The following is a 13,040-nucleotide window of genomic DNA, read 5'->3' on the forward strand; positions in this document are numbered from 1 at the left end:
TGATTTTGAACAACAGAATATTGCTTTTATCTGTTTATTTCGTAAGTTTTAAGACTTTATTATTATACTAGGTTTTGCCCGCGGCTTCGCACGCGTGAATTTCAGTTCTTAAAAGGAATAGTAGTAAAATTTCAGTTATTCTTTTATTGCGCATTCTACAAGACTGGTAAAATTTATTTCTTTATTACTATGATTCAAATTCGTATTTTTGTCATCTTTAGTTCAATTCTACCTTTCCCGCTACGACTTCCGCTACGTGTCTCATAATAAAAATTTCGGAAACATTTTCAGACGTGATCTGTCGATTGATTTAGATGTTTTCGAATTACAAATATGACGACGGAACCCATGTTCTCTATATTTTGAGACGCATTTTTATGCTTTTTCTCAATATTTGATGTGACGACCCCTAAAAACGAACGTGTTTAAATATCACGATAAGTGGTTAGTTACGTCATTTGAAGAATCTGTTAGAGTCGTCGTAGGACGTGCTGTCGTCACTTCCCACCCTCATATAGTCTTGCGGAACTCCATTGTGTCACCATCTCTGTGAACATAGTCGACGGCGCGCGTTCTTCTTTTGTAGTGCAGCTTACTTCTTGACTGTCTTTTAATTGAACAGACGAATAAATTCAATATTAGTAAGTGTGATAATTTAGAAATGAAGGATCAGTTTGAGAAGCCTGCATCGCTAGTGAACGGCAATGGGTCGTGTCCGCAGCACGAGGTGGTGCTGACGGGCCTGTCCGGCCGCCTGCCCGAGTCCGACTCCATCGAGGAGTTCGCCAGCAACCTGCTGCAGGGGGTCGACATGGTCACTGCTGATGATCGCCGGTGGCCTAAAGGTAACTAACTATTAAATAAGAACGAGAAAAATAACGATATTATAATATTATGCTAAAAAGAAAAATATTGAATACTGCTATAACACTCATAAAATATTATGAGGTTGAGCCGACATCTATATACTTAGTCTCTGGCCACGTGGTTCATACTATTAAAAAAGTGTGTCTGTCCGTCACGTTTTCACGGCTAAATTGCTCAGATTTAGATGAAGTTTACAATACTTAATTATAGTTAACGGCTAGAAATTAACAGCAGGCAGCAGCTAGTAAATTTTATATTGCTTTATGTATATTATGCATCGCATACATGCTTTTAAAACTAAATTTAAATAATCATATGAAAAACTACATCGCGCTAGAATCCTGAATTATTTCATGTCATTTAAATTTAATTGCCAATTAATAAATTATAAATAGGTTTTTATTATTAATTTTTTTTATTAATTCATTAAAAGCAAAGCTAAATGAATATTTGTCTTCGAGTTAGTTATTTTTCCTGGAGTAGTTTCGTTGATCTGATTGATAAATCTGCTGCAATTACAAACTTATGTAACTCTTGTATGTTCGCTCGGGTCAAATAAACTTAATGAGAACTACTTGCACTCGTCCGAAGATTAGTAATATTGCATTTATCTTGAGTTCTAATAACAACGCTATGCTAAGTATAACCTGACAGTGTTATCACATTAACATTAAAAGGGGGACTCTTCTACGGTCAACAATGGCTAATTTAATGGCTAGAACTAGGTGCAACCGGTGTTGCTGGGTTACATCTAACGGTAGCCCGCTGGACTTAGGTAAAATATACTTTCATCGTCTCTAGACCTAGAGTGCAGCGGGTCACAGATGGCTAAATGTAATCATCACATGTATCTAGGAACTAGCTGATGCCCGCGGCTTCGCGTGGATTATATGACTCCAGCATTGAGTTCTACGTACATACAGACGTAACATCGGAATGTTCTAGGTTTTTGATTTTTGTTCGTGGTCAGAAATGCGGTCTAGCCGAAATAATAAAAGCTAAACCTAAGCTGAACATAAACAAGCTAAACCTACGTGTAGCCGAACTTAATTAGGCTGACACCGGCTGCAGCTAGATCTAGCCTGATAAACCTAGATGTAGCCGCACTTCGGGATTTAGCCATGACATATATAAATATTATATATGCTACTAGAGGAATAAGAACATAAGGTACTTTTTACTACCAATTTCATACTGAAGCGGATCTCTTGGGGATGCTATCAAAGTCAACGTTAGTATGTAAATAAATCCACTGTAAGAGAACCTGTGTTGTGGAATTTGGCTTCTTCCCTATGAATAGATCTTCTACCTATATAAAGAGTAAAAGAAATAATGATGTACTTATTTTAAGGAAGTCGGTATATAGCAAGTTTTTGTAAAAAATATCCGTTCACTTTATTTGATGATTCCATTACATAACACAAACATTGTTTGTACAAGATCTTTCCATTATTTTCCTCACATGACACCCGAAAGTGACTATTGAACCTAATGTATATTTTATGTTTGTTTCAAAAAATACCATTATGAGTGTTTACGCATACAATATAAGAATAGGTACATAGATAAATATGCAAGGCAAAGGTGACTGATCTATTTAGCACATTAATAAATGTGATATCATCCATTGTGAAAGGAATTCAGGAAATTCTAGCCCTACTTTCTAGTTTGTACTTCAAAATTACTACAGGGTGACCAAGAGTCTAGTTTAACTGATGAACTAGTGAGTATCTCCTTGCCTCATTTATTTACGCTGGCTATACAGGGTTAGGGACAGAGGAAGTAAGACCACGTGGTCCGGAGCGGATTTCTTTTATAACCATAAGCAATAAATTAGTTATTTCATGATTGCCGTCCTCATTACCTCTTTTATTTTCATTTAAATCATTACAGGTTGTATAAATTTTTGTAATCAACTTCGAAAACTGAAGCACTGGTTTCCCCGCTCGATTGTTGGATTGTTTTTCAATTGTCTGTCCGTCTGTCTGTCTGTCGGTGTGTCTGTCTGAACAGTTCTTAAAAAAAATTGAATGATACATAACGTACAACATTTTAACTTTTACATTTTTTAAATTCGCACTTAAAACTTTTGTTGTGATAGTTTGTCTTGACTGTTTCATAAATATGCTGCTGTTAATTGAGTACAGGACTCCACGGGCTGCCAGAACGCAATGGAAAGTTGAAGGATTTGGCACACTTTGACGCGACGTTCTTCGGCGTGCACGCGAAGCAAGCGCACCTCATGGACCCGCAGCTGCGTCTTCTGCTGGAGCTGACACACGAGGCCATTGTCGACGCCGGCTTCAATCCGCAAGAATTGCGCGGCTCACGCACCGGCGTCTTCGTCGGCGTGTCCAACTCTGAGACTGATGAAATGTGGACGCATGACCCGGATAAAATAAATGGCTACTCCCTCACTGGCTGCTGCCGCGCCATGTTCCCCAACCGCATCTCTTACACTTTTGACTTCAAAGGGCCATCGTACGCCATCGATACTGCTTGTTCGAGTTCAATGTTTGCGCTATCACAGGCGGTAACCTCTATGCGTGCAGGACACTGCGATGCAGCTATAGTCGCTGGAGCTAACTTGTGTCTCAAACCTGGCACTTCACTCAACTTCCATCGCTTGAGCATGTTGTCTCCTGAAGGTCGATGTGCGGCATTCGATGCTGAGGGGCGCGGATATGTGAGGTCAGAAGCCACAGTAGCAGTGCTGCTACAAAAGCGGGCGGACGCGCGGAGAGTATACGCCACAGTCAGAGGCGCGCGGATGAATACAGATGGCTACAAAGAGAATGGGATCACGTTTCCTACCGGCGCAATGCAGAAGCAGCTTGCAGAAGAGACGTTTGCTGAGGCATGTTTAAAACCTCAAGACGTCGTATATGTCGAGGCTCATGGTACGGGTACAAAGGTAAGTACTTCAATGTTTAGAACTTTGATGTAACTAATTAAGTAATAAAATAATTATTCTTGACAATGACAAGAGAAGCTAATTATTTTAATAAAACTAACGTAAGAAACCGGCACTTTACATTGTTAAATATATATATGTGTATTTGTTGATCCTTCTTTAATGTCAAAATAGATGAGGCAACTTTTAGTGGAGAGCAGGAGAGTAATAAAGAGCACGAGCAAAGCCAATGGCATAAGCTTTATAAAATCGTTAAATTGCACGATTTTTTAATTGTAAGTTTTTTACAGGTGGGTGATCCGCAAGAAGTAAATGCTATCGCTGACTTGTTTTGCAAGGGTCGTGAGACTCCACTGCTGCTCGGCTCGGTGAAATCAAACATGGGCCACTCAGAACCAGCTTCGGGATTGTGCGCTATCGCCAAGGTTCTGATAGCGATGGAGCGCGGCGTCATCCCTGGAAATCTTCACTTCAACAACCCTAACAAAGAAATTCCTGCTTTGAATGATGGAAGAATTAAGGTATATACTAATTATTAACCAAGCAAGAATTTACTATTTCTATGTAATAAATGAAATGCATTTGAATATAAAAATGTGTGAAACGGTCATGAAGATCGCGTACTGTGATACTGAGCTTTCTTAACGAGTCTGTCATTGATTGACACTGGTGTCAGGTTTTAATCAAGTTGCCAAAAGGCATTTGACATGACTTTTACAAATATCGTCATTATGAAAATGTTTTTGGTGGGATTTCATTTATTTTTGTAAGTTGGTAAAACCTATGCAACCAGATGTCTTACTGTTGCATTTCTTTAGTCCCACTATTTTTGTTATGCTTTCTTTTTTTAATTTTTTTTTATATATCTTTAATGACTTTGTAGCGACCGTATAAACTTTCACCTCCTTTTTAGTTTAGTGTGTTAGGGGATGATTTTTTAAAAATATTTATTACAAGAAATATTTTTACTAACTTTAAAATATCTAGCACAAGAAATAGTGCTAGTCTCATACAAACTTCCACCTCCTATACCAAGGGTTAGGGTTAGGTTGGGTTGGGTTTTTTAATTTTTTTGTTGTCTCTGTACTAATATTAGCTTACATACCAAATTTCAGCTTTCTAAGACTTCAGGAAGCACCCTAACAATTTTGTGAATCAGTCAGTGAATTAGTGACGAAATTATGGGTTTTTAGACATCTATAAAATCTAAAGTATACTAGCTACGATATTCAAACTTTGTATGTTTAATTAATGTACTCATGGTATTATATCTTGAAAATTTAAACTATCTGGCATTATCCAAACCAAAGTCACAAATACGACGAAACGTTTTGAGAAAAGGTAGGCGCTTCGCTTGGCTCTTCTTGGCGGGGGCACTCCCGTGCCCCCAGATCTTAAATTTAATCTAGTGTCCAATCAGTATTCTTGTTTGTACGTTAAATCTTACTATCTCTACGTCAATGATTGAAAATACCCGCGATATAAGAAATGGCGGTTGATGGCAATTTTGATAGCAAATAGTCTGTTATGGCAAATCGATAAGTCAAAATCAATCATTAGAAAAAAAATTAAACGCAGGTGGTAGAGAGAAACACTCCTTGGAATGGCGGGCTTGTCGCAGTAAACTCATTTGGGTTTGGAGGAGCTAACGCCCACGTTATCTTGGAGTCTGAGAAGATGAAACCGAAGGTGAAGCACAGTGGAGAGTTGCCAAGGCTGGTGGTGGCGTCAGGCCGCACGGAACAAGCGGTTCAAGCCGTACTGAGGCACGCTGCTATGCATCACGACGATGCAGAGTTACACGCTTTAATAGATGCCGTCCATGCACAGAATATTCCTGGACACTCCTTTAGAGGATATTCCATCCTTACTGATAAACCCGTGGAGGATATCGTGGTAAGTCCAGTCATGCTTGATTAAAAGTTCAGACTTTATAATTTGTTTAGGTAAGATATTTATATTGGTAAGAGAATAATGGTTAAGACGCCCGCCTGCGCCCGTAAGGTTCGAATTTTACTCGTGCCAGATGAGTTTGTATACCAATCTGACTCATGTAGAGTAGGAACTTTTCATAGACCACCCTGTTTCCGGCGAAGGAAAACATCGTAAGGAAACCTGCACATTGGTTGATTATTTCCTTGTGTGTGAAAAATGGAGAATGTGTGTGAAAAAATGAGGCAATGACAAATTACTCCATTAATCACGATTAATGCGGTAATTTGTCTTTGAAGATCGTGGTCATTACGTGGAATGAAACACACACAACTTTCTTGGCACTCCAAGATGTATGTTTCATTCCACATAATGAGCATGATCTTCAGCCATTCGGAAATACTACTATGAAGGGAACGAAACGATCCATACGATTTTTATAAAGAGGTAAGCGTATGTGAGTTTGAGTATCGGGTATCTCCGAAACTATCGAACCGATTTCAAAAATTATTTCACCATTGGAAAGTTACATTATCCAAGATTACTGAAGGCTATATTTTACATCAAAATTCAGGCAACATCTAGTATATTTTTGTGAATGTTATCAGGAGGCAGAAGGCATCGGTGAGAAGCGTCCTATTTGGTTCGTGTTCTCTGGTATGGGATCACAGTGGGCGGGCATGGCGCGCGATTTGATGAGGATCCCGACCTTCGCAGCCACTATAGACTGCGCTGCCAAGGCGCTTCGACCTCATAGCATAGACCTCGTCAATATCCTAACGACGGCAAATGAGGCTGCGTTCGACGAGGTCATCAACTCATTTGTGTCGATTGCGTCAGTACAAGTGGCGCTAGTAAACATATTACGGGAAATTGGATTGCATCCCGATGGGATTATTGGCCATTCTGTGGGAGAATTAGGTTAGTGTTTAATCTAAAAAATAATAATAATAAAAAATACTCATAAATCATCTGCGTATTATCTGTTATATAACTAAGTTTTTTGCGTTAGGTTTATCAGTTTGATCACAATGTTTCCTGATTCTCATATACATAATACTAATTTACGACTACGACAAGAACTATCATTGAATAGCAGTAACAGACTTTGACAAAAAGTAAATTATTTTTCATGTGCTTTGCAGGTTGTGCTTATGCAGATGAGACTCTGACAGTAGAACAAGTCGTGCTTGCGGCTTATTGGCGAGGTCGCAGCATTCATGATGCCAAGCTAGAACCAGGTGCTATGGCAGCAGTTGGTCTTACGTGGGAACAGTGTGAAGAACGCTGTCCTCCAGAAATCATCCCAGCTTGTCATAATTCGTACGACAGTGTTACCGTATCTGGTCCAGGATCCGCCATCGAAAAGTTTGTTGCTGCTTTATCTTCAGAGGGCATCTTTGCTCGCCGTGTCAACAGCAGCGGTGTAGCATTCCACAGCAAGTACATCGCAGCCGCGGCGCCCCTGCTGCGCAAACATCTTGAGACAGTAATCCCCGATCCCAAACCACGCTCTAAGAGGTGGATTTCCTCATCTTTGCCAGAAAATAAATGGGACTCTGATATTGGTAAGTATTACTGTGTGAAGCTTATGATGTAATTTAGTAGGGTTTATGATTTGAAAACATTTGATTATTATTATTGTAGAATAGTCTATCTTATCTTCTTTTCGATATGTCTTACTTATCTTTAGAGTAGGATTGCTTCATATTCTCCATTCTATATCAAACGAGGTGACTAAGGAATTCATAGCTTTGGGAATTAATATACACAGAAAACACTCTGTGCTAGTAATTTTCAGGTTCTCGATGATTACTAATGCATTATATATGAATATTTATATAGGAAACTGCAATTCAACCGTAATCCCAATGCCAGATCTTGTCGTCCTCCTTTGCTGGTATATCGACCCAGAACGGTTGCGTTTAGGGGCAGCTACTAGATATATATATATATATATATATATATATATATATATATATATATATAGTTGTTTATTTTATTATGTATTGTAATCTATTTATGTATTGTAATCTATTATTTATGTACTTTAGCATCCTTTACTAATTTACCATGTTGTATTTTATTTATGTTTTCTTTATTTATTATGTTGGGTACGTGTATGTAGCAGCTATAGTCAATGTTTAATGTTTATGTATATCTCCTTCCTCACTGTTAATATACACACACACCGTTCGCACACTGATTCAGGTCTCATCTGAAAATCAGTGTATCGCCCCTCTACATATACTGAGATGGGCCTTTTTGTATTGCTGCAACATAGTACACTTGCTCAATTGTGCTATGTGAATACTGTGTTTTATTTTGTGTTTTTAGTCTGGTTGTGTATTGTGTTGTTGTTTTACAAATAAATGTTTTATCTATCTATCTATCATTATCCGTCATGGTAACAGATAGGCGTCCAGTTGTAGAAAGATTGAGAAATGCTAATGAAAGCATGTTTGAAATGTGCAGCGAAGCTGAGCGGACCAGAGTATCACGTGAACAACTTGCTGTCGCCGGTGCGCTTCACGACAGCCATGCGCGCGGTGCCCGAGCGCGCCGTGCTGGTGGAGGTGGCACCGCACGCGCTGCTGCAGGCCGTGCTGCGGCGCGCGCGCCCGGCGCCGGCGCTGCACGTGCCGCTCGTGCGCAGGGACGCGCCCGACGCGGCGCTGCATCTGCTCGCGAGCATTGGCAAGTCAGTAATCATTTATTTTTATTTCATATTCAAACCTCTGTGTTTGTTACCTCGGCTCATACTATTTTTTTTGGTAGAAATATGTATTCTATGATCAAGATACATTTGTAGGCACCCATCTCATGACCGACCATTGTGAGAGTGTCTTAACCGCCACTATCACAGGCCGAGCGCACTAGCCATCGAACTTCCGTTCCGTGCTTCGAAATCAAGTAAAGCCGATGGTCACGGTTGTATTTGCAATCATTACAATAGGCCCGCGGGATGGGTCATGGCCCATACTTCTTATCCATCCGTAAGGAAGGCCTGTGCCCTAGCAGAGGGGACGTTTAAATGGCTTATGACAACTCATTCTTAGAGTTTATTAAAACAAGTTTTCCTCAAAGTCCATGGATTGTTATATTATTAATATGGTTTTCTGAGATACAAGCAATGTTATTTTTCAAGACCCAAAAAATTATATTGTTTAGGATCTATGCGGCGGGCGGGCAACCTCAAGTGGGTGAGTTATATGACCGCGTGCCTTTCCCCGTCTCCCGCGGGACGCCGGGTCTGGCATCCCATGTGCTGTGGGACCACTCTACTGAGTGGAGCGTGGCCAACTTCGGCAGCAGTCAGCGTACGGGAGAGAGCGTGTTTGAATTCGATCTCAACCGCGCCGATGACGCCTTCCTCGCCGGACATCAGATTGATGGTCGGATACTGTTTCCAGCTACTGGCTATATTGTGAGTCTATTATTTTCTGACTGCCTTTATTTTTCTAGCAATTTAAAATTATTTTGTTCTGTTTTATCAGATTACAATACATAATTTTTAATATTTGGCAGATGCTTGTATGGCGAACAATAGCTAAAATACATAATAAAAAAATCGAGGAAACCCCGATCATTATTGAAGATGTAAACTTCAAGCGAGCTACCATCATTAATAAGGAGACACCTGTGCGATTTCTTGTCAATATTCTGGATGGTACAGGTGAATTTGACATCTGCGAGGGTGGCAGCGTAGCCGTCACTGGAAAAGTGCGGATCGCGGAAGACCCAGCTGAAGAATGGCTAGACTCAGAGATACCTAAAGCGTCTAATGAACCTAGTCTCTTACCATTGACATCGCAAGATATTTACAAAGAGTTACGGCTTCGTGGATACGACTACAAAGATATCTTCCGTGGTATCAAGACTGCGAATGCGCGTGGAACCGAAGGTGAAGTACTCTGGAATGGAAACTGGATTTCTTTCACTGATACTCTACTACAGTTCCATATCATAAGCAAGACAACACATGAGCTACCGACGCGCATTCAGCGCCTGCTCATTGATCCTTCAAAACAGCAGGCAGAAGTTGATGCGGCAGTGGACCGCGGTACGTCAGCGTTAGTGGTACGTCGCTGCTTATATAGTGACGTTACCGTGTGTGGTGGAGTCGAGCTGCGCGGGGTAAAAACAAGTATAGCTCCCCGTCGAGCCAATCCCCAGGCACCACCGAAGTTAGAAAAATACGTGTTTCTGCCGTACGATAACGCGGTCATAGATGACAGATGTTCGAAGCGAGACGCGTTGACTGTGAGCCTTCAGTTACTACTGGAGAATGCTGGTACGCTGCGTCTGAAGCTGACTGAAGCAGCATTGGAGAGACCCGCGGAGTCGCTGCTCGCGCCCCTGGTGATGCAAGTCCTCGAAGCCGAGCCCCAAGTACGGGTAGAGGCAACCGTGGCTGCCGGGGCTAATACAGCACCATACAATGCCACTCTGCAAGAATATGGAATTAAGGTATGCAAATAGGGTCTCACTAGTATAGTTTATTATACTTTATTTAAAAATACTTTATTTTATAAAACATGAAAAGATAATAGTGGGGGTTTTAGATCTCTATATATTTCGTTAATTACTAATTTACAAATGAGATGGGCTTTGTCCAAATATAATATTTTGAATTGAATTAAGTACGTATTTTTAATTATAATTAATAACTTTAAAAGTATAGGTATCTAAGAAAAGGTAGAATTTGGCAAGACATTAATAATAATATTATTTTTCCAAATTCTACCTTATGTTAACATGCGTGGCTAAATAACGATTTTTACTCCATCGTTAGCTACTAGCCGTTTTGCCAATAGTGACAATAGTGTTTTTTCACCGTGTTATCAATCTAATGATTATTTAGCTCAACTCCTCTAAATAAAACCAATTTATCCCATTTTTTAGGTTACATCAAAGAATGGCTTCAATACACCTGCAGATACCGAATGTCACTTGGTGATAGCTGCCAATGTACTGTCTCAATATGGCGCAATCGTGCTTGGTAACCTAGTGGCTGCTCTTGGTTCCGATGGCATGTTACTCCTGGAGGAAGCTCATAGAGTTTTGGAGGACCCTACAAAACTAGAAGTTTTATCCCACGCTGGAGTCACGCTAGTGTCACGTCAGGTTACTGCCACTCACGAGTATTTGATTCTACGTCACAAGGTTCCACTTCCAAAAGAACATATTGTCATCGATATCGGAGAAGACAGCGAATACAAATGGGTTAGTAGCATAATACTTTATTTTATCTTTCTTCTATGTAAATAGAAAATAAATAGAAATATAAGGACAAATCACACAGATTGAGCTAGCCCCAAAGTAAGTACGAGACTTGTGTTATGGGATACTAACTCAACTATACTATATTTATAACAAATATATATATATATATATATATATATATATATATATATATCCAAGACCCAGGCCAATCAGAAAAAGATCATTTTCCATCATGACCCGACCGGGGCTCGAACCCGGGACTTCTCGGTTCAGTGGCAAGAACTTTACCACTGCGCCACCGAGATCGTCGAAATGTAAAGATAGAGTGATATCATTGTTATAATCAGTATGATATTTTCCAAACATTTGATAGATAAATTGTTTATTCAACTGTTATAGACACAAAATAACAGTATAAAAAGAACAGTACACCCTTAAAAGCACAATATGAACATTAGTGTGCTACCAGCAGTAAACATGCTCATAACTCAGCGATACTTTTTGCATTAGCGAGAGTACAAAAACGCTGACTTTCAGTTATCACCTAAAATAGAAAAGATAATAATAATTTTAAAGATAGAGGTTAATATATTATATAATGTGTATTAATACGGAAGATATAACAATTGATAATTAAAATACTTAGTGTTAACCTTCGAGATGATTTGGCAGGAGCTAGCATGTGGTATGGAATATAATATTCTTTGGGCAGGCACGGGTTGTATAAAGAAATCTATCGTCGGTTTGAAAATACCTGGAAGATTTACTGGCCCATAAAAACGCTAATATAACTGTAATGTAATGTAATGTACTGTATACACTTATTCATAATCACCTTTAACCCATTACAGAGAGTTTTTGACTTGAATGTCTCGGAAATTTTACAAAAAGTGCTGTTTTAAAGATAACAAGTGTTTAGTAAGTTATGTACTTAAATCACTTAAAATTAAGGAAACTTATTTACAGTTCAAATTTGTTCATTAGTCACTTAGCGGATGCGGATAAGTAGTTACTTAAAATTATGTATTTTTTATTTCAGAATCATGTTCATCTGAAACGTAGTAAACGTTCCATTATAACATGTGCAATTAACCTCTATGTTATTATTCAAAATTGTATATATTGTAGTGATTTTCCAAGTTACATTTCGAACACTTATTAGTGAAAATACTTTTTTTTCTCCCGATTGTACACGACCACCACACATATCGTGTGGCTATCCTGCCCCTAGCTGTTTGGTACAAATTCCAGACAATTTAACATCCTGGAGCCACAACCAGTAAAGGGATAATCATTGTAGGTGGAGTCCCTTCGCTCGAGTATGAAGCGCGCGGAGAGCGAAGACCTGCGTATATACTTGGTGTCACATGACGTCACGAGCGGTGTGCTCGGACTTGGCACATGTTTGCGAGGAGAGCCGGGCGGGCGCGCAGTGCGCGTGTATCACCTGCCAGGGGCCGAGGAACAGTTTTCCATAACTTCACCTATCTATAAGTCTCAGGTTTTCAAGGATCTTGCGAGCAATGTGCTTCACGGTAATGTCTGGGGTAGCTACAGGCATTTGCTGCTTAACGACACTGTTGAGGACAACGTACAGGTACCTAATTCATGACATTTGTGTCTACATAATTTTTCATGTTTTTGTTAGTTTTCATGAATTGTTTGTAGTTCTATCATGTTTTAAATCTTCTACTGTAAGATATTAAAGAAATGTTATCAGCGCGCTTAGGATTTTTTGGAGTTGTTGTTTACAAAATTATTTCTTATTGTACATATATAATACTGTCACTATCGAGAGGTCCTATGTTCGATTTCCAACACGGGCAAATAATTTATACTTGTGATGCCAGATATGTGTCTGCGCTTCATGGTGTAATGTGTTCGTGTGTGTTTGTGATCTTTGGTTCTATGATACAATATTAGTTACACTAGCTTTTGCTCGCGGCTGCCCGCGTGAATTTCATAGTAAAATATCGGTTATTCATTTATCACGTATTCTGTAAGTCTGGTAAACATATATTATTCGTAAATTCGTATTTTTTCTCATCTTTTTAAATTATATCTAAAATTTTCTGCTTACCTCTACGTGTCTCGTCCCGCA

General features: G+C 39.4%; 1 protein-coding gene across 1 annotated transcript in view; it reads left to right on the forward strand.

Moving 5' to 3' along the window:
* Positions 1-463: 463 nt before the first annotated feature.
* Positions 464-13,040, forward strand: part of LOC128676386 (fatty acid synthase-like) — a 29,015-nt gene continuing 16,438 nt past the window's right edge. The window contains exons 1-11 of the mRNA XM_053756474.1: positions 464-845; positions 3,015-3,781; positions 4,072-4,302; positions 5,360-5,677; positions 6,322-6,634; positions 6,859-7,281; positions 8,189-8,414; positions 8,885-9,140; positions 9,242-10,183; positions 10,619-10,939; positions 12,240-12,536. Coding sequence (XP_053612449.1) covers positions 662-845; positions 3,015-3,781; positions 4,072-4,302; positions 5,360-5,677; positions 6,322-6,634; positions 6,859-7,281; positions 8,189-8,414; positions 8,885-9,140; positions 9,242-10,183; positions 10,619-10,939; positions 12,240-12,536 — 4,278 coding nt within the window. The 5' untranslated portion in view covers positions 464-661. The remainder of the gene's footprint in view (positions 846-3,014; positions 3,782-4,071; positions 4,303-5,359; positions 5,678-6,321; positions 6,635-6,858; positions 7,282-8,188; positions 8,415-8,884; positions 9,141-9,241; positions 10,184-10,618; positions 10,940-12,239; positions 12,537-13,040) is intronic.

The sequence above is a fragment of the Plodia interpunctella genome, chromosome 16 (genome assembly GCF_027563975.2).
Source record: "Plodia interpunctella isolate USDA-ARS_2022_Savannah chromosome 16, ilPloInte3.2, whole genome shotgun sequence".
In the NCBI taxonomy this organism is placed as follows: domain Eukaryota; kingdom Metazoa; phylum Arthropoda; class Insecta; order Lepidoptera; family Pyralidae; genus Plodia; species Plodia interpunctella.